Source organism: Zalophus californianus, chromosome 8 (genome assembly GCF_009762305.2).
Source record: "Zalophus californianus isolate mZalCal1 chromosome 8, mZalCal1.pri.v2, whole genome shotgun sequence".
NCBI lineage: Eukaryota > Metazoa > Chordata > Mammalia > Carnivora > Otariidae > Zalophus > Zalophus californianus.
The window spans coordinates 117926911-117948382 of record NC_045602.1 but is presented as its reverse complement, the minus strand read 5'-3'; the positions used below and the strand labels follow the sequence as shown (position 1 = coordinate 117948382).

General features: G+C 40.7%; 1 protein-coding gene across 8 annotated transcripts in view; it reads left to right on the top strand.

Moving 5' to 3' along the window:
• MROH8 (maestro heat like repeat family member 8) overlaps positions 1-21472 on the top strand; it is a 61826-nt gene that overhangs the window by 25835 nt on the left and 14519 nt on the right. For 7 of the 8 annotated variants that reach the window (XR_003524539.2, XR_003524541.2, XR_003524540.2 and 4 more), the window contains 6 exons: positions 4117-4252; positions 5981-6099; positions 10742-10894; positions 13380-13540; positions 17730-17865; positions 20458-20648. Coding sequence is in view for 5 of the 8 variants with exons in the window: in XM_027621100.2 (XP_027476901.1) it covers positions 4117-4252; positions 5981-6099; positions 10742-10894; positions 13380-13540; positions 17730-17865; positions 20458-20648 (896 nt within the window). In the remaining 3 variants the exon portion in view is untranslated. The remainder of the gene's footprint in view (positions 1-4116; positions 4253-5980; positions 6100-10741; positions 10895-13379; positions 13541-17729; positions 17866-20457; positions 20649-21472) is intronic. The other variant, XM_027621102.2, reaches the window with a different exon arrangement.

The window sequence follows — 21472 nt, the reverse complement described above, 5'->3', positions numbered from 1 at the left end:
GTCCATCACCCAGCCACCCCATCCCTCCCACCCTCCACCACTCCAGCAACCCTCAGTTTGTTTCCTGAGATTAAGAATTCCTCATATCAGTGAGATCAAATGATACATGTCTTTCTCTGATTGACTTATTTCACTCAGCATAACACCCTCCAGTTCTATCCACGTCGTTGCAAATGGCAAGATCTCATTCCTTTTTTTTTTAAAGATTTTATTTATTTCTTTATTTGAGAGAGAGAATGAGGGAGAGAGAGAGCATGAGAGGGGGGAGGGTCAGAGGGAGAAGCAGACTCCCCGCTGAGCAGGGAGCCCGATGTGGGACTCGATCCCGGGACTCCAGGATCATGACCTGAGCCGAAGGCAGCCGCTCAACCAACTGAGCCACCCAGTCACCCAGGATCTCATTCCTTTTGATGGCTGCATAATATTCCATTGTGTATATATACCACATCTTCTTTATCCATTCATCTGTCGATGGACATCTTGGCTCTTTCCACAGTTTGGCTATTGTGGACATTGCTGCTATAAACATCGGGGTGCACATACCCCTTTAGATCCCTACATTTGGGAAGTACATCCAAACTTTACACTTCCTTACAGAAGTCAATTCAGTCCCTCAAACAATGCTACTTCCTTTTTTCTCTCTTTAGTCAATGAAAACAAGTAACTTCTAGCCATCACTGACTACCCTATTATTCCATCATCACATTGTTTTTCCTTCTACATTCTTCCACCTCTAATGATGGCTGTAGACTAAAGAGTTTCACATGACTCCCTCTTACACACAATCTCTCTCTAGGCCCCGAAGATCTTCCTTAGAGTTTTCTTCCTAGGGAGAACTGATAATATAAGGGTGCTAAACCTAGGTGCCATTGGAGTCTGTGAACATCTGGAAAGCAGTAGGAAGAATTTTGTGTGATGTAGTCTTCTGGAGCTTTCTGGGAGGCCCATAGCTTTTCTTAAATCAACTTAATTGAGTTGTTGTTATCATCCAGAGATAGTATTCACAATTTTATTTATTTCTTCTGAGAACATTTGTGCATGAGTGTGCACTTTAGTTCCTTTTAGTTCTCCACGTGGCCAGAGTTATCATCTTGAAACCCATGTCACTCTTTTGCTCCAGTGATTTCCAGCGGTTCCTAGAATACAAGGTCTTGTATGATCTAGTTCCTGCCTTCCTCCTTGCACTCCCTGATGTACTCCAGCGACACTGGCCTCCTTTCTATTCCTTACCATATAAATCTCTTCCTGCCTCATGGCCTTTGCACTTACTACTTCCTCTGCTTGGAATGACCTTCCCCAACTCTTCACATAGCTAACTCCTCCTCATTCTTTAGTGCTTAGTTCAAATGCTTCCACCTCAAAAAGGCCTTTGCTTACAAATAGATCTATGCTTACACTCTGTCTCATCACTCTCTTTCCTTCCTAGGGCTTCTAGGATGAGGTTTTCTTGTTTGATTGTTTCTTTATTGACTTATTGTCTGTTTTTCTCTTAGAGATTGTAAATTCCATGGGTGGTTATGCTTGTCTTGTTCACTGTAACATCCCCAGTGCCTAGCACAGAATATGTCACACAGTAGATTCAATAAATGTGAGTCAGCTCATGTCCCTTCTCTGTTCAGAACTCTCCAATGGCTTCCCATTTCACACAGAAAAAATCTAAAATTACAATATTCTCTTAAGTTGCCATACCATCTACCTCATCTACCTCCTATTTCTTTTGCTTGTTTGCTATCTCTCTGCCTGGAATGCTTATCTCCCAGATCTCTACGTGGCTCCATCCCTCATTTCAACATTAGTGAGGTCTTCCCTCATCATTCTAAAACAGCAATTCCTGTCTTTTTTCTGTGCATTCTTTTCTCACCACAGCGTTTTTGACCATTTAATACATAATACATTTTATTCCTTTGCTATTTTGTCTTGCTCAAACTAGAATATCACCTCCATGACCAGGGATGTTGTCTTTCGTCCACAGCTTGTATCCCCCGTGCCAGTCACAGTGCTGTGGCCAGAAGTGTCGTTCTCATAACCATTCCCGGTTCATAAGTGACGCTCAGTCCTCTTGACAGGATGAATGGTTATGTCAGTGAATGGAAGACATGGCACAGCTTTGTGCAGGTGTTGCTGTGTTGACTGTAAAGAGGTGAAACAAGCTGCTCTTCACAATATCTCAGTCCATTTTTCTAAAGAGCCACAGAAGAAATTTCTCTTTGCGTCAGTGAATCCCAGGAACAGTTGTGCTTCCTCTGCATGGGTATTTGCTGCTGATCTTATGGGCAGTGTGAATCATATTATATGGGACATAGTGTGTACCTCCACATTAGCCCTGGGAAAGTTCCGAGCCTAGCTCTGTGGCCTACCTTGAGCAAATGATTATGCATTCTACATGCTAACCAAATTCATAACATTTATCTTTGCTACTTTCATTTTCTAACTTGTCTTTGTTGATTTACTTTTTACTTTTTTAATTTACTTTTTTCATTATTTTAAATTATATTTTTTCATAATAAGGCAAAATATAAATAAACTTTTTTTTAAGATTTATTTGACAGAGAGAGAGAGAGAGACAGTGAGAGAGGGAGTACAAGCAAGGGGAGTGGGAGAGGGAGAAGCAGGCTTTCCACTGAGCAGGGAGCCGGATGCGGGGCTTGATCCCAGGACCCTGGGATCATGACCTGAGCCAAAGGCAGACACGTAACGACTGAGCCACCTAGGTGCCCCAATAAACAAATTTTTTTAATTATATTAAATGGTGCACCTCAACTTTGCATCCAGCTCTTTCACTTAGCAGACTAGCACATTTTCCCACCTTTTTATAAATTCCTAGGATACTTGATTCCTAATGGTTATATTCATAGAGTTGGTTGTACCATAGTTCTCTTTACTATTGGGCAATTATTTCCAATATGTGGTCTTTAAAAACAGTACTAGAAAGAACATCTTTTTTTTTTTCATTTTTTACAAGATTTTATTTACTTATTTGACAGAGAGGCAGAGCACAAGCAGGGGGAGCAGCACAGAGGGAGAGGGAGAAGCAGGCTCCCTGCTACACAGGGTGTCCTATGTGGAGCTTGATCCCAGGACACTGGGATCATGACCTGAGTGGAAGGCAGACACTTAACTGACTGAGCCACCCAGGTGCCCCTATTTATTTTTCATTTTTATAAAAATGTGTTTTATTTTAAAACACGCCTATAAAAGTAGAAATCACATATAAAAATACAGATCACTCTGGCACGTTAGCAAAATAGTTTCTGGCTGGACTTGAGTTTAGAAGTACTCTATGTTTGAGGGCATCTAGAAATCACGGCCCAACTGGATCCTATCATCTGCCCTTGTCACTAATCTGTAAACAATAATTTCATGTAGTTAAATTTAGCACTTTTTAACTAGTACAAAATCGAAACATAATCGTTTCCTATATAACACCACTTTAAAATGTTCTTCCTTAGGTCTGAGCAGATAAGGGCACTGTTGTTTCTAACATTTGAAAAACCTGATTTAAAAACAATTAATGTTAATAGAAATAACAGGTTTTAGCTTTTTTGTTCCATTTGGAACATATGGGAAGGTCATCAATTTATTTTTATTTTTTTTATTTTTTTAAAGATTTTATGTATTTATTTATTTGACAGAGAGAGAGAGACAGTGAGAACAGGAACACAAGCAGGGGGAGTGGGAGAGGGAGAAGCAGGCTTCCCACGGATCAGGGAGCCCGATGCGGGGCTCAATCCCAGGACCCTGGGATCATGACCTGAGCCGAAGGCAGACTCTTAATGACTGAGCCACCCAGGCACCCCGGAAGGTCATCAATTTAAACAAGAAATTAGTGTTTTGTGTTTTTTTTTTAAAGTAGAATTTAATCCTTTTAGAATGAACGTCTTTTTCATTTTTCAGATTGCTGATTTAGGTTAGACTTTGTCCTATTTAATACCATCTGATGGACATAGTGTATCTACACATGTTAAATGTTTACCCTAAAGAGATCCAAGGGCTAAATGTGACTCTTGCACTTTCCTGAGTAGGGGGTAGAAATGGAGTTAGTTCTCAAGAATTCAAATCTAAGGCATAAAATGTACCTGTATGCTAATGGCATTTTTTCTTTTTCTTCCTAACTAGCTTCCACTGCGATTCCAAAGGCTTGGGCACCTGGTGGCTCTGATGGCACTACTGTGTGGGGACCCAGTGAAGGAGGTAGCAGAGAAGGCTGCAGAGGGCATGCACTACCTGCTGCGTATCACCCTAAGGCTGAAGTGTAAGGCACTCCTGAAGGCAGCGAGGCCCTGAGTCAATCCACTAGCACAGTGCAGGCACCAGCCCTCTTTGTGCTCTCATTACCCCCCTTCTAGAAATATTTCTTACAGTAGTTTATAAAAAGAAAGGTACATAGTCCACAGGCAGAGATGAAGGAACACTGACTTAATAATCAAAATCAGAACACTGGATCACACCCATCAGTGTCGGCCATCTGCATGGCCATGGAGTTGGAGCAGCTAAACATGTGGCCCTGTGGACAAACTGGAGTGATTAGTTTGGTCAGAAGTGGAAGAAGTTCTTGCCATCATTTGGGCCTTAATTTATTTATTTATCCCATAAATGTTTTCTGAGTGCTTACTCAGGATCTAACAGTAACCAGAACACAAGTGGTCCAATCCTTACATAACATGTAGTCTAGTGGGGGAATCAAACAATCAAAGAATCAGCAAATAACTGTTATTATAAACAAAGATAAGTGCTAAAGGGGAATTGCAGGGGCCACGAGGAAGAATCCCATCTAGTTGTGGGGTTCAGAAAAAGCCTCTCTGAAGATAACCTGAAAAATAAACATTAGCCAGGTAAAGATGTAAGAAGAGCATATTGAGCAGAGGGAGAAGGAGGTATGAACTTGAGTTTGAAAAATAGAAAGAGGGCCACTGTGGTCAAAGAATGAACCATTGCCCCCCCCCCCGCCCCACATAAGAGAGACTTTTTTTTTTTTAAGATTTTTATTTATTTATTCATGAGAGACAGAGAGGCAGAGAGAGAGAAAGGCAGAGGCAGAAGCAGGCTCCCAAGGAGCAGGGAGCCTGATGTGGGACTCGATCCCAGGACTCCAGGATCATGACCTGAGCCGAAGGCAGACGCCCAACCATCTGAGCCACCCAGGCGCCCGTAAGAGAGACTTTAGAAGATATCTAGCCCAGTGTCCCGCCAGCGTTTGCGTCTCCGTCTAATCTAGCCCCACCAAGTAGTTGCCCTGCCTGGGCTTCTTCATCCCAAGGAAGCACTGTGCTTCCCAAAATGGCCATCACATCTCTGGGTAACTCTGAGTATGAGGACTGTCTACCAAGACATATAGCCAAGGAAATACAACTGATGATTCATTCAACAAATATTTATGAAGCACTTACTGTCCTAGGGGTATCTTGGTGAACAAGAAAGACGAAGTCCCTTCCCCCAGGTTTATTTTCCAGTTGGAGAGACAGTATCCTCAACGAAGCACTCAAAGACTTCCCATAAATAAATTTCCAACAAACATAAGTCACAACGCAACATGAAAACAAAGCACTGTGAGGGAGTATTGGCAGACTCATTAATCAGCAAAACTAGACATAGAAAGAGTTCTGACATCGGAATTATCAGACACTGCAAAACTACGATTTAATGGGGACCTAAGCTTCATAACGAAACCCCTCAAAAGTCCTCACCAGTGGCAGAATGGTTTGGCATGGTTATACTTCCAAATCACTCAAAAGTTCTGTTCTTACAAAAAGCGCTTTTCTTTTTCTTTCAGCCTTTTTAATATGTTGTCCGACAACAGAGGGGGAAAAAATCAGCCTTCGCATTAACACACACTCCATCCCCCAGGCATTTTTATCCAAGTAAGAAAGATAAGAGGAATGAGATCTTAGGATTCACTTCAACGTTGGGATTGACCAGACTTGCAAAATCAAGAAAAAAGAAATAAGCCAGAAAGTAATAATATTTCATGTTTTCTTCTCAGATACCAGCTATGACAAGAAAAATCACCCAAGCTTGAGAAGAGCAATGAAAAAGTGTCAAGAACTCCTAGAACTCTACAGTATTAAACAGTTCTACAGTTGTCCCTTCAAAATTGCCCAGGTAATCAGAACGACTAAAATAAAGACAACTTGAAATGCTGGAGAGGATGGGAAAATCACTGGAAGTCTCATACGTTTTGTCATGAGAATGTAAATTGGTAAAACCGCTTTGGGAAAAGTTCTTGTAATTTCTTACAAAACTAAACATATAAGATTGCCCAGAGAATTTGCTCCCTAAACATTCTATAGTTTGGAGACAAGGCACCATGGTTGTGACTCTTGTACACCTTGCTCTAGTAGTGTAATGGTTTAGATCAATCTGTCAGTGGGCCCAGTATCACTGTTTGAGTATTTCTTCAGACAAGCTCTGCTCCCATTGATTGCTCTCCTAACCTTAGCTAGCCTCTTGCAAGTATAAACTCTTGTCCAAAAAGGAACTGCTAAAACACAAACAAAAAAACAAGCAAAACAAAAAAAGCTTTTAGAGGCTGGTAGTTGATCCAACAAACCATACACTTTTTTTTATTTTTTTATTGTTATGTTAATCACCATATATTACATCATTAGTTTTTGGTGCAGTGTTCCATGATTCATTGTTTGTTCATAACACCCAGTGCTCCATGCAGAACGTGCCCTCCTCAATACCCATCACCAGGCTAACCCATCCCCCTACCCCCCTCCCCTCTAGAACCCTCAGTTTGTTTTTCAGAGTCCATCATCTCTCATGGTTCGTCTCCCCCTCTGACATACTCCCCTTTTCTTCCTCTCCTGTTATCTTCTTCTTTTTCTTTTTCTTAAAATATGTTGCGTTATTTGTTTCAGAAGTACAGGTCTGTGATTCAACAGTCTTGCACAATTCACAGTGCTCACCGTAGCACAAACCCTCCCCAGTGTCTATCACCCAGCCACCCCATCCCTCCCACCCCCAACCACTCCAGTAACACTCAGTTTGTTTCCTGAGATTAAGAATTCCTCATATCAGTGAGGTCATGTGATACATGTCTTTCTCTGATTGACTTATTTCACTCAGCATAACACCCTCCAGTTCCATCCACGTCATTGCAAATGGCAAGATCTCATTCCTTTTGATGGCTGCATAATATTCCATTGTGTATATATACCACTTCTTCTTTATCCATTCGTCTGTCGATGGGCATCTTGGCTCTTTCCACAGTTTGGCTATTGTGGACATTGCTGCTATAAACATTGGGGTACACGTACCCCTTCGGGTCCCTACATTTGTATCTTTGTGGTAAATACCCAGTAGTGCAATTGCTGGATCGAACGGTAGCTCTAATTTCAACTGTTTGAGGAACCTCCATACTTGTTTTCCAGAGTGGTTGCACCAGCTTGCATTCCCACCAACAGTGTAGGAGGGTTCCCCTTTCTCCACATCCCCGCCAACATCTGTCGTTCCCTGACTTGTTAATTTTAGCCATTCTGACGGGTGTGAGGTGGTATCTCATTGAGGTTTTGATTTGGATTTCCCTGATGCCGAGCGATGTTGAGCACTTTTTCATGTGCCTGTTGGCCATTTGGATGTCTTCTTTGGAGAAATGTCTGTTCATGTCTTCTGCCCATTTCTTGATTGGATTATTTGTTCTTTGGGTGTTGAGTTGGATAAGTTCTTTATAGATTTTGGATACTAGCCCTTTATCTGATATGTCATTTGCAAATATTTTCTCCCATTCTGTCGGTTGTCTTTTGGTTTTGTGGACTGTTTCTTTTGCTGTGCAAAAGCTTTTTATCTTGATGAAATCCCAATAGTTCATTTTTGCCCTGGCTTCCCGTGCCTTTGGCGATGTTTCTAGGAAGAAGTTGCTGCGGCTAAGGTCGAAAAGGTTGCTACTTGTGTTCTCCTTTAGGATTTGGATGGACTCCTGTCTCACATTTAGGTCTTTCAACCATTTGGAGTCTATTTTTGTGTGTGGTGTAAGGAAATGGTCCAGTTTCATTCTTCTGCATGTGGCTGTCCAATTTTCCCAACACCATTTGTTGAAGAGACTGTCTTTTTGCCATTGGACGTTCTTTCCTGCTTTGTCAAAAATAAGTTGACCATAGAGTTGAGGGTCCATTTCTGGGCTCTCGATTCTGTTCCATTGATCTATGTGTCTGTTTTTGTGCCAGTACCATACTGTCTTGATGATGACAGCTTTGTAATAGAGCTGGAAGTCCGGAATTGTGATGCTGCCAGCTTTGCTTTTCTTTTTCAAGATTCCTCTGGCTATTCTGGGTCTCTTCTGGTTCCATACAAATTTTAGGATTATTTGTTCCATTTCTTTGAAAAAAGTGGATGGTATTTTGATGGGGATTGCATTGAATGTGTAGATTGCTCTAGGTAGCATTGACATCTTCACAATGTTGATTCTCCCAATCCATGAGCATGGAACATTTTTCCATTTCTTTGTGTCTTCTTCAATTTCTTTCATGAGTATTTTATAGTTTTCTGAGTACAGATCCTTCGCCTCTTTGGTTAGATTTATTCCTAGGTATCTAATGGTTTTGGGTGCAATTGTAAATGGGATAGACTCCTTGATTTGTCTCTCTTCTGTCTTGTTGTTGGTGTATAGGAATGCCACTGATTTCTGTGCATTGATTTTATATCCTGCTACTTTACTGAATTCCTGTATGAGTTCTAGCAGTTTTGGGGTGGAGTCTTTTGGGTTTTCCACATACAGTATCATATCATCTGCAAAGAGTGAGAGTTTGACTTCCTCTTTGCCGATTTGGATGCCTTTGATTTCTTTTTGTTGTCTGATTGCTGTGGCTAGGACTTCTAATACTATGTTGAATAGCAGTGGTGAGAGTGGACATCCCTGCCGCGTTCCTGACCTTAGGGGAAAAGCTCTCAGCCTTTCCCCATTGAGAATGATATTCGCTGTAGGTTTTTCATAGATGGCTTTTATGATATTGAGGTATGTACCCTCTATCCCTATACTCTGAAGAGTTTTGATCAAGAAAGGATGTTGTACTTTGTCAAATGCTTTTTCTGCATCTATTGAGAGGATCATATGATTCCTGCTCTTTCTTTTGTTAATGTATTGTATCACATTGATTGATTTGCGGATGTTGAACCAGCCTTGCAGCCCAGGAATAAATCCCACTTGGTCATGGTGAATAATCCTTTTAATGTACTGTTGGATCCTATTGGCTAGTATTTTGGTGAGAATTTTTGCATCCATGTTCATCAAGGATATTGGTCTGTAATTCTCTTTTTTGATGGGGTCTTTGTCTGGTTTGGGGATCAAGGTAATGCTGGCCTCATAAAATGAGTTTGGAAGTTTCCCTTCCATTTCTATTTTTTGGAACAGTTTCAGGAGAATAGGTATTAATTCTTCTTGAAATGTCTGATAGAATTCCCCTGGGAAGCCATCTGGCCCTGGGCTTTTGTTTCTTGGGAGGTTTTTGATGACTGTTTCAATTTCCTTAGTGGTTATAGGTCTGTTCAGGTTTTCTATTTCTTCCTGGTTCAATTTTGGTAGTTGATACATCTCTAGGAATGCACCCATTTCTTCCAGGTTATCTAATTTGCTGGCATAGAGTTGCTCATAATATGTTCTTATAATTGTTTGTATTTCTTTGGTGTTGGTTGTGATCTCTCCTCTTTCATTCATGATTTTGTTGATTTGGGTCATTTCTCTTTTCTTTTTGATCAGTCTGGCCAGGGGTTTATCAATCTTGTTAATTCTTTCAAAGAACCAGCTCCTAGTTTCATTGATCTGTTCTACTGTTCTTTTGGTTTCTAGTTCATTGATTTCTGCTCTGATCTTTATGATTTCTCTTCTCCTGCTCAAACCATACACTTTTTAATTAATATATGTATTCATTATTCAACAAATATTTAAGCATCTACTAGATACCCAGCATTCTGTTAGGGGATGGGGGAAAAAAGAAAACCTACAAATTTTACTCAGTTAGGGTCTAAAGTTTCAGGCAGTTTAAATTCTCTGTGCATCTGTTTCTTTATCTGTACAGAGGATCTGTAAAAATTGGGTTGTAAGGGTTAAACGAGATATTGTATGGAAAATGCTTTGCTTAGTGCCTGTCATACAGTAAGTGCCCAGCATATTATACCTGTTACAATCATGTGAAGGACCTTATACACTGCCAAGTACAGTGAGAAGCAGAATGAAACATTCTTTTAATATATTTTCTCCAGCCAAGGTATGTTAGCTATGGCTGGGACCCTTTGAGCTATATAGCACTAAGGCCTTTCCTTTAGTTCTGTTCCTATAAAAGTGTGATTCTTTCTGAGGATCTCAGTAGTGAAACCTCTTTCTAAAAATCAGAACTGTAAAAAGCCATGCACAGACCCTAGTTGGCATTTGGGTTGCTTCTAGTTCTTTACTTTTGTAAACAAGACAGAAATAATAGCCTTGTACATATTTGTATGCCTCTCTGATTAACATAACAAAATTAAGATAATATCCCTTATTCAGGGTTCTATCATACTAAGTCTTTTGAAAATTCATATTCGGGGCACCTGGGTGGCTCAGTTGTTAAGTGTCTGCCTCCAGCTCAGGTCAGGATCCCAGGGTCCTGGGATCGAGCCCCGCATCGGGCTCCCTGCTCAGCCAGGAGCCTGCTTCTCCCTCTCGCACTCCCCCTGCTTGTGTTCCCTCTCTAGCTGTCTCTCTCTCTGTGTCAAATAAATAAATAAAATCTTAAAAAAAAAAAAATTCATCTTCTCTGAATTATTTCAGATCTTCGAAGTTTTTCTCAATTCAAATGAGCTCTGCCAGTTTGTAATGACTATATTGGATAGCCTGGAAAATCTGAAACATCCCTGCACCCAGCAATCAGCAGGAGAATTGCTGCTAACATTGGTGAAAAATGCAGAGTCCCGATTTGAGAAGGTAAAAAGCTCAGTAGCCGTTTGCTGGGTTTGAAATATTGGCAAAACCTCTCCCCTCCTGCAGCTGCTGAGGTCTCTTCAGCTGCTCCTGTTTAGCAGAGAGTAACAACTGAATGGGCCCAGGATCCATGGGTTAGTCAACTTCCGGAAGTTATTCAACAAGCATGTAATAAACAGCCACTGTGTGTGCAACTAGGGATGAATAGTTTTAAAATCCAAGGTGTGCCCCATATTTTCCAGAACGGTACAGTTTTGGGGGAAGATATAATTAGCACTTGGGAGAAGGTAACTTCAAATTTAGATCCTCATCCAGGCTAATTAAAGGATTCAAACTTTAAAAAATCAAGCCATAATCAATCCTAGGAGGAGGCCAACTTAGTAAGCTAAAATCAACAGATTTTATTTAAATATATCTGAAGTTGACACAGCAAGAAATAACAATATAATTATATCATTTAGAAATGTGAGAGGAGGGGCACCTGGGTGCTCATTTGGTTAAGTGTCTGCCTTCAGCTCAGGTCATGATCCCAGGGTCCTGGGATCAAGCCCAGCATTGGGCTCCCTGCTCAGCAAGGAGCATGCTTCTCCCTCTCCTGCTCCCCCTGCTTGTGTACTCACGTGCACTCTGTCAAATAAATAAATAAAATCTTAAAAAAAAAAATATGAGAGGATATACTGAAAGAGATAAAAAGGATAAAAATAATAGTCCCTAGAAAGCATACCTGGGGAATAGGCAGGAGAGAGCCTTGCAGTACCACTGGACTTTTTAAATTGATATACGTTGCACTTTGATAAAAATAAAAATTAATTTTAAAATGATGAAAAGCTACTTTTTAACCTATTAAAATAGTAAATATGCAAAAAGAATAATGTGATGAGAACATGGTGAGATGGGCCATTGTATCAGTTGTGTGCTTTCAGCTGTAAAAAAGACGAACTGAGAAGCTTACACACAATTTAAGTTTAAAGGGTTTATCTTTGGGGCGCCTGGATGGCACAGTAGGTTAAGCGTCTGACTCTTGGTTTTAGCTCAGGTCATGATCTCAGGGTCATGAGATGGAGCCCCACATCAGACCCTGCACTCAGCGGGGAGTCTGCTTGCGACTCTCTCCCCCTCCACCTCTGCCCCTACCCCAGCCCCGTGCATGCGCCTCTTTCTTTCTCTTTCTCTCAAATAAATAAATAAATCTTTAAAAATAAATAAAGGGTTTATTTTCTTCTATAATAAGAAGTCTGGAAGTATTTTCTAGGCTTGGTTCAGCAACTCAGCAGTGTTATCAAAGAGGCAGGGGCTTTTCCATCTGCCATGTTGCCCGTTCATGTAGTCATAAGGTGATCACAGCAGTTTCAGACTTTATGAGCAAATAAGGCTGTATCCAGCAAAGAAGAGAGATGTTGCCTTCCTTTCGTCCCTTTAATCAGGGAGAAATGTGTTTCCCAAAAGCCACTAATACATTTTTTCCCTTATTTCATTGGCCAAAATTGCATCGCATGCCAGCTTAAACCAGCTTCTGGCAACTGGGCATAAGGAGGGCCATTTTATTATAAGGGTGTTGAGGGCTGCCTCTCTGAGAGGCTGACATTTCCACAGAGACTTGAAGCCATGAGTCTGGGAGTGGGCAGAGTAGGTCAAGCAGAAAAATGGACAAAGCCCAATGGCTCCTGTTTCCTGAGTATGGTAGACATCTCTGGGTAAAAGGCAAGTATGGTTTCCTCTGGCATTCTCAGAGCAGAGTGGAAAAAAATCCCAACTTCCTTGCAACACTTTTACTAGTTTGGTTTATTATAAAATCAATATATAGTCATCAAGGAGAAATTAAAAAATATGTAAGCAAAAAAATAAATATCCCATCATTCAAAGTCGCATTATTAATATCCTTGTAAGTTCTTCTAAATCATTTTATATATGTATACATACATACAGATCTATTTTAAGTAGTTTTTTTTTTAAAGATTTATTGGGGCACCTGGGTGGCTCAGGCGGTTAAATGTCTGCCTTAGCTCAGGTCATGATCCCAGAGTCCTGCGATTGAGCCCCATGTTAGGATCCCTGCTCAATGGGGAACTGGCTTCTCCCTCTGCCCCCTCCCCCTTGCTTGTGCGCTCTCTTGCTCTCTCTCTCTCAAATAAATAGATAAAATATTTTTTTAAAAAGATTTATTTATTTGAGGAGGGAGAGAGAGTGGGGGAAGAGGGGCAAAGGGAGAATCTTTAGCAGACTCTGGCCGACCACGGAACCTGATGTGGGGTTCATTCTTACAACCCATGAGATCAGGACCCACGAGATCACAACCACAGCCGAAACCAAGAGTGGGACGCTCAACTGACTGCCCACCCAGGTGCCCCTGAAGTATTTTTGATAATACTCTTTTAAATACTAAAAATTCTTGACACCCCCAGGACCTTTCAGAAATAGCTACAGTATCGTCGGTAACCGTCATTGTCCCACAGGATTAAGGTCTTAGTGATTTGTTTTCCTTCTTCAGGTGCCAGAAATTATGCGAGTTGTCTGTGCCCGGCTATCCATAATCAGCCAGCCTAGAGTCCGACGACAAATCATAAATACTGTGAGTTTGTTTATCTCCAGGCCCAAGTACACAGATACAGTGATCAGCCACCTTCTGTGTCATCCAGTACCATATGACAGGTAACAGAACCTGGTACAGCCTCTGAATTAAACTGGGGTGTGTGACACAGCCCCCGGTATTGTGGAACGTGGCTGCTCTCAAAAATCTAATGATATTCTTGTAGAAGAGATAAGATATAGACAGATGCCTGCAATGTAAGTCAGAATATAATGCATAAATATAAGGAAACAATCCAACAAATCCAGAATGAAGAACATTTTATAAGACAGCTGGACTGAACTCTTCAAAAAAGTTAATGACATGAAATAAAAAATGTGCTGATGCACTATTCTAAATAAAAAGACACTAAAGAGACATAACCAAATACAATATGTGAACTTGATTGGATCCTGGATGAAAATAAAAGTTATAAAAAGAAAATCCAGGGAAAATTAAATATAGACTCTATAATAGATTACTGAATTAATGTAACTTTCTTAGGTATGAAATGGTAATGTGGTTATACAGAAAAATGTTCTTATTCCTAGGAGATCAATTTACTGAAGTGATTTAGAGGTAAAGATCATGATGTCTGCGATGTACTTGAGAGAGATTTAGCCAAAAACATAAACACAAAAAAGAAAATAAAAATGTACCCATAAATAAGAATAAATCATATAGAGGAACAAACAAGATGCTTTTTTTAAGACTTGTGGCTTTCAGAGTTGGAGATACCCTGGAAGTTCCAGGAGATCCTTTCTAGGGAAGGCAATGAGGCCTTAGGAAAAGGTTCTGGGCTCCCACCCCCTTCAAAGAGAGCGTCATCTGTCTCTTATTTTTCTTTTTTTTAATGTAAGCTCTATGCCCAACGTGGGGTTCAAACTCATGACCCCAAGATTGAGTTGCATGCTCTACCGACGGAGCCAACCAGATGCCCCAGAGTGGCATCTCTTTTTGTCTGCCTTATATATTGTGATTCTGGGTAGTTATTGTATTTGAAGAAAAGATTTCTTAGCTTTAAACTGTTTGAAAACCACTCTCAGTGACTGGTTCTCACAGTGTCTTGGTGTAGTGCTGATTTTTTTTAGTGATTTTTTTTTTTGCTGATTTTGATTGGTTTAAGCTGAACTTAAGACGCTCTACCACTAAATCAAATAAAGGAAGATTTTTACCCATCCAAAGAGAAAAATGAATTAATATATATCTATTTTTTAAATATTCTTTTGGGGCACCTGGCTGACTTGGTAGAGCATGTGACTCTTTATCTCAGGGCGATAAGTTCAAGCCCCACGTTGGGTGCAGAGATTACCTAAAAATAAAATCTTCAAAATAAATTAATTAAAATAAAATAGAATATTCTTTTATATATTTCTCTAATATGTTATTGTTAAATCTTTACTACTTGCTTCAGCATATCTACACTAGATCCTTTCACGAAACATATGATTTAGTACAAAATATTAAATATACTTAGTTTTTTTAAAGTGTAACTTCAGCATTATTTTATTGTTTGTATTTGTTCTAGCTCTTGGATGAATTTGAGAACCTACTGCTTTAGATCATATGAGAATTGTGGAATCTGCTAGAAATGAAAATGGCATAGTCCGGGAACTTCATTCTTATTATGTTTTTGATCATTTACCTAAAGTCTGTTAGTTGGTTTACATGCAGATTGGGATGATTGTTTTTAGGAGTCTGTTCAAAGCATCTGCTATGTGCAAAGTACCGTTTGGCCTGGAGAGGTAAGGGACAGGACCGGGACCCTGCCCTCAGGCAGCACACGGTCTGGGAGTAGACACAGACTAATAACAGGATCCCAAAGCAAAATAAGAGAGTTGTGTGGAAGCTCATAGGAGGTGACTTAACTAGATGAAAGATTGGGGAAGAATTTCTAAAAGAAGGGCTGCCCCAAGCTGAGTGTTTATGTAAATTAGCCAAGTAGAAGATGGAACAGGGCAGTGGAAAAGGCATTTCAGACAGAAGGAATGGCAAAACGAAACACAAGGAAGGTATGAAACAGCTTAATGAATGCCCATGCCCAAAGGGATGATGGGCAAACAAAAACCATGTCACATCTACGGGATCAGTATCACTGGAGGCAAAACCTGTCCCATATTTTTAGCAAACTCTCCGGATGATTTTTTTCACACTAAAATATCTAAACCATTGCCTTATAGGCTAATGTGTGTTTTCCTAATTCAGATGCATTCCCAGCACACTTACAACTATGCAGCAGACCAAAAGTATTTTTGAAACACTTCTTTTACAATAAATAGCTTTTCAAATTACTTCATTTACTCCCTCAGGAATTCAGAGAGGAAAATAAACAAGGATAAGTAAGTATAGGAATTTCTTAATTTCATCCCAAGAATGAATGTTCATTTTCTATTGTCCACTTCACCAGCTATGAGACTTTTCAGCCTTTCACATTGCCTTAATGACCTTCTCTTTAGGAACTTCTTACTTCGTTTTATTCACAGATTAGAATTATCAGAGTAGGGAGTGAAATGTTGGAATAGTTCTTAAGCCTCTCAGTTTTTAGAGTGATTCTGATACATAGACAACTGGAAGACCACACTTGCTCTAGCACACAAAGATACCTAGGTAGATTCCGAAAATAAGACAATGGAGTAAAACCATGAGTAACTCCCAATCTTCCCCCCGCCCCCATAATGCTCCTTTACAGTGTTTATATACTCTTTGTGTGTGTGTGTGTGTGTGTGTGTGTGTGTGTGTGTGTGTGTGTGTGTGACATATATATATATATATATATATGACTCAGGCCCTACCTTTGAGTCAACAATAGAAAAAAGTTATTACACACTGTCTTTCTTCAAGAAGAGATCTCTTCTGGGCACCTGAGTGGCTCATTTGGTTAAGCATCTACCTTTGGCTCAGGTCATGATCCCAGAGTCCTGGGATCGAGCCCCACATCGGGCTTTCTGCTCAGCAGAGAGTCTGCTTCTCCCTCTCCCTCTGCAGCTTCCCCTTCTGTGTGCCCACTGTCTGTCTCTCTGTCTCTCTGTCAAATAAAATCTTAAAAAAGAGAGAGAGAGAAAGAAGAGATCTTTTCTAAAGTGAATCAAAGCTTTATTTCTGGGCCTGGACTTGTCCAAAATTTGAGGACCACACACTGGGTTGAATAAATCTACCTTGAATGCCTTCTGTGGGCCTGGCATTGTGCTAGACCTTGAGGGATTCATGGAAGAAAAGCCAGGCATAACCCCTGCCTTCAGAGGGAACAGATAAGACACATTCAGAGAACTGAAAATAGCACATGTAAGATTGAGGCAACCTCTATACAGGAGAAATTTTGAAAAAAATAAAATTAAAAAAAATTTTTGAAAGTGTTCTGAGAACCCTCATGTGAGACATGGTAAAGAAGCCACAAAAGCTTCACAGAAGAGATGACATTGGAGTTGGACCTGGAAGGTTTTGATGGACAGGGGAGAGTTTTGGAAAGGGCCTTCCAGTTTAAGGAAATGAGATGAGCAGAGGTAGCGCTGTCAAAGTCCATTGTTAGTTTGTGAAGGTGAATGGTCTGGGGTAGCCAGAGCACAGGTATGTATGTGACAGGGAAGTTGGGAGACTGAAAAGTTAAATTAGGACCAGTTTGTCCTGAAGTCCATGATTGAGGCATAGGAACTTGAGATTATAAAACCCTGAGAGTGGGATGCCTCGGGCAGCCTCAGTCAGCCACTCAGTGGCTCAGTTGGTTAAGTGTCTTTAGCTCAGATCATGATCCCAGGGTCCTGGGATTGAGTCCCACATCAGGCTCCTTGCTCAGCAGGGAGCCTGCTTCTCCCTCTGCCTGCCGTTCCCCATGGTTGTTCTCTCTCTCTCTCTCTCTCTTTTAAGATTTTATTTATTCATTCATTCATTCATTCATTTATTTGAGAGAGAGGGAAAGAGAGAGAGAGTGAGAGAGCACAAGCAGGGCCAGGGCAGACGGAGACGCAGACTCCCCACTGAGTGGGGAGCCAGACATGAGGCTCGATCCCAGGACACTGGGATCATAACCCGAGCCAAAGGCAGACGCTCAACTGCTGAGCCACCCAGGTGCCCCCACCCCCGACAAATAAATAAAATCTTAAAAAAACAAAAGACAACCCTAAGAGTAACTGTAATGAAGTCAGATAGTCTTTTGATAACCTGAAGAACTGAGCGGAAAGGAAAACCACTTCTAGATTGGATTCCAGATTCTAGGAAGGTTGTGGTCGTGGTGGGCTTAGGATTCTCCTGAACCCTCCTGTTCTTCGGGATTTCTAGGCATCTGGCTGAGTTGTGGAGAACTCTGGAGGTAGAACTGCCCAGCACCACCTGGATTCTGTGGAGACTTCTGAGGAAGCTGCAGAAATGCCATAATGCACCCACCCAAGAGAAGATGGCCTATGTGGCTGTTGCTGTAAGCCATTGAGCTTTGCCCCTCCCAACTTCAGCACAACATGCTCCATCTCTTGGGATGACTGGTCCAACACTCCATCTGGAGAGTGTCTCTCTTCATCCCTCTCAAAGTTTGCTTCTGTCATCCATTTATAAATCTATAATGTCTCTACCAAGGGATTGACATGGACGGGGCTCGGGAGAGTGAAGGTATCAGTAGTTTAATGAAGTTTGGTTTAATCAATGTGGTTAAATATTCCCTTATCATAACTTTTTTTTAAATTTTATTTATTTATTTGACAGAGAGAGACACAGCGAGAGAGGGAACATAAGCAAGGGAGTGGGAGAGGGAGAAGCAGGCTTCCCATGGAGCAGGGAGCCCAATGTGGGGCTCGATCCCAGGACCCTGGGACCATGACCTGAGCCGAAGGCAGATGCTTAATGACTGAGCCACCTAGGCGCCCCAAATATTCCCTTATCCTTTAAAATATATGTATCATCTGGGATACCTGGGTGGCTCAGTTGGTTAACCGTCTGGCTCTTGATCTCAGGGTTGTGAGTTCAAGCCCCACACTGGGTTCCACCTCGGGCATGGAGCCTACTTTAAAATAAAATAAAATAAAATAAAATAAAAGATTCATCATAGTTAAAGAGTAATACACAACTCATAAAGAGAAAAGTCAAATAATACAGAAGAATATAACACAGAAAGAAAAGGTCCTCCTTGAGCAGAGGTTGGCAAACTTTTTCTGTAAAGCACCAGAAGGCAAATATTTTAGGTTTTCAGGCCCCATATAGTCTCCATAACATATTCTTTGGATTTTTTTTTTAAAAAAACAATCTTCCAAAAATCTAAAGACCATTCTTAGCCTAGCTGTATCATCTCCCTAAAAATGAACCTTCTAGAAGGGTTTATACATATATAAATTTTTTGTGTATGTATTTATTTGGTATACTTTTTTTCCCCATTTTTTCCTTTTAAGTAGACTTTTTTAGAGCAGTTTTAGGTTTACAAGAAAATTGAGCAGAAAGTACAAAGTTTCTACTCTCTGTCCCCTACATGCACAGCCTCCCCCACTATTAATATATACTTTTTATTTTATTTTCTTCCCTACCAGCTTATGGTTCAGCTTTCCCTGACCTAAGTTATTATATAGGTTTTCTTTAGCTTCTGAAATTATTCTGACATCTCTAATCTGCCATTGTATCCTCTCCTATTCTCTCTGTTCTTGTGGATTTATACCTTTTTTTTTTAAATCCCTATAATGTTATCTTAGTTTTAGGAGTTAGGTCAGATAAAGGTATATATTTAATCATGTTAGCCTATAAAATTGTATGTATATATTAGTAGAATCAAATTACACATACTGCCTGATGACCTGCTTTTTTAACAATATATGAACTACTTTCCATGTCAAAATATGACTATCTGTTATCCTTTTCATGGCTGCATAGTAATTTATTTTTTATTACCTTCTTAAAAATAGATAATATGTAACATGGTACAGAACCTTTTATTTCATTTCCAAGTTTCCTTAGTGAACATTTTGACAATTTCCGAACTTTCGCCATTAAAACAGTGCTACAGTAAACTTAATCATGCATATGTAAATGTTGTTATACATACCCAATTATTATTACTTTTTTAATTAGTCTCCACATGCAGTGTGGGGCCTAATGTTGGCCTTGAGCTCACAACCCTGAGATCAAGACCTGATCTGAGATCAAGAGTTGGCTGCTTGGAGCGCCTGGGTGGCACAGTCAGTTAAGCACCTGACTCTTGGTTTCAACTCAGGTTGTAAGATTGAGCCCTACCCTGGGCTCCCCACTCAGTGTGGCGTCTCCTTAAGACTCTCCCTTCCTTGTCCCTCTGCCCCCCCTGCCATGCTCTCTCTCTCTAAAATAAATAAATAAATCTTTTTTTAAAAAAAGAGTTGGACGCTTAACCAAATGAGCCACCCAGTCACCCCCTAATTATTTTCTTAGGATAAAGGCCATTGTAGGGGAATTTCTAGCTCAAGGGGTAGGCTTATTTAAACTTCTGAGAATTCCCAGGTGGTCCTCTAAAACATTGCCTTCTCCCAGTCATATATGAGAATGCCCATTTACCTACCGCCTTACCACATTGAGCATTCCTAGCCTTTTCATTGCTGCCTAGCTGATAGGTGAAAAAGGAATATTATTTTAATTGTATTATTGTTATTGGTGAGATTGAACACTTGTATATGTTTTTTAATTGGCCATTATATTTTGTGACTTGTCTGCTCATGTTCTGTACACCAGAGCTTCTCATATTTAATATGCACACAAGCCACAGTCATTACCTTACTGAAATGCAGATTCTGATCCAGCAGGTCTGGGGTGGGGCTTGAGTTTCTCCATTTCTAACCCGCTCTCAGATGATGCAGTGCTGCTGGTGTGTGGCCCCCACTTTGAGTAGCCTTTACATTTTTTTCTTGCTGATACATAAAAAGAGTTTATATATTAAAAAATATCACATCAGGGCACCTGGGTGGCTCAGTCAGTTAACGCTCAGGCACAAGAGGAAGTAAAGCAAAAGTAAGGAGTTGTGCTAGCCAGAGTTCAGCTCTATGGTGTGCCTTTTCTCCCGCAGGCAACAGACGCCCTTTATGAGGTGTTTGTGGGAAACAGGCTCCAAGCAGCTACATTCAGACTCTTTCCTCAGCTTCTCATGACACTGCTCATCCAGATACACCACAGCATCGGTCTCACCATGTCTGATGTCGCCATCCCAAGTGGCCTGTACACAGAACAGGAAATGTCTTCAGAGGTCACCCCTTTGTGGTAATACCTGTTGTGATTTCATTGACCTTAACTAACACTAAGCTCTAGGCGCTGTGGTAGACACACGGATAGCCAAGATGTGGTTCCAGCCATGGGAGAGCTTACAGTCTGCTATCATGGGACGTTAGGATGAAATGCCCAGGAATCATTCTGGGCGCTCACTGGTTGGTTGTCTGGTTGTTTTATTGGTGCCAAGATAAACTCATTAGAAATTTATTAGTGTCACAGTGGCACATGACTTTCTTTCAGAAAGAAAGAATGTGGATTATTTAAGAACACCTGAGTAGGGGTGCCTGGGTGGCTCAGTCGTTGAGTGTCTGCCTTCGGCTCAGGTCCTGATCCCAGGATCCTGGGATCAAGCCCTGCATTGGGCTCCCTGCTCAGCGGGAAGCCTGCTTCTCCCTCTCCCACTCCCCCGCTTGTGTTCCTGCTCTCGCTATGTCTCTCTCTCTATCAAATAAATAAAATCTTAAAAAAAAAAAAAAAGAACACCTGACTAAAAGTCAGGAGAACTGAGTTCTAATTCTCATTCATTTAACAAGTTACATACCTTGGGCAAATCTTCCTGTTGTTCTGTGCCTTGGTTTCCCTATCTGTAAATTAGGTCAGGCTATGTATTCTCCAAGGACCCTCTAGTTCTAGGATTCTTTAGTGTTATATCAAGCATACTAGTTCGGCAAGTAATAGAGATAGTTTATTTTATTTTTTAAGTAATCTCTCTACCCAATGTGGGGTTCGAACTCCTGAACTGGAGATCAAGAGTCACATGCTCTACTGGCCCCAGTTGTGGGGGTAATTTAAAAAACAATGTGGGGGACACCTGC